The sequence below is a fragment of the Tigriopus californicus genome, chromosome 6, assembly GCF_007210705.1.
Source record: "Tigriopus californicus strain San Diego chromosome 6, Tcal_SD_v2.1, whole genome shotgun sequence".
Lineage (NCBI taxonomy): Eukaryota > Metazoa > Arthropoda > Copepoda > Harpacticoida > Harpacticidae > Tigriopus > Tigriopus californicus.
In genome coordinates, this window is record NC_081445.1 from 8,249,832 (window position 1) to 8,250,340 (window position 509).

At 52.8% G+C, this 509-nt stretch overlaps 1 protein-coding gene across 5 annotated transcripts in view; it reads right to left on the minus strand.

The window, feature by feature from the left end:
* LOC131881635 (Ca(2+)/calmodulin-responsive adenylate cyclase-like) overlaps positions 1-509 on the minus strand; it is a 37,924-nt gene that overhangs the window by 5,568 nt on the left and 31,847 nt on the right. For all 5 annotated transcript variants that reach the window (XM_059228558.1, XM_059228557.1, XM_059228556.1 and 2 more), the window contains one exon: positions 110-441. In XM_059228558.1, the coding sequence (XP_059084541.1) occupies positions 110-441 (332 nt within the window). The remainder of the gene's footprint in view (positions 1-109; positions 442-509) is intronic.

Sequence of the window (509 nt, forward strand, 5' to 3'; positions counted from 1 at the left end):
ATATTAGCCAACAACAGTTCAATCAATAACACTAACAATCTCTGGAAAATACTCAATGACTTCCTTCCAAACATTTTATCCACGTCCATCTCCGAGACGTCAAGATTACCTGTCTGAGCCTTGGATTGCTCCGCACCAAAGCTTCGCCCACTCTCCGTTGATGAATATGAGTAGGGAGGGGTGGGAGCATGGAGGACGAGACCGAAGGCCCTCCTCCTCCTCCTCCACTCCCACCACCGGGAGCAGGGGGCGGGGGAGGCTCACTTTGAGGTGGAGGACCGCCGCCGCTACTTCGGTTCAAGAAAGCTGCTGAATGAATATCTCTAGGGGGGGTGGCACAATGAGTCATGGCCGCGCTGCGTTGAGTAATGTCCATGGCCAGAAGAGCCCTAGGGGGTGTTCGGAGTCGACTCGACAAATCACCCGAATTCGAGCGCAAATCTGCCGAAAGTTGTCAAGAGCCAATCAATGTCTGAGCCATCCTAAAGCAACCCATTCCGAACCATTGA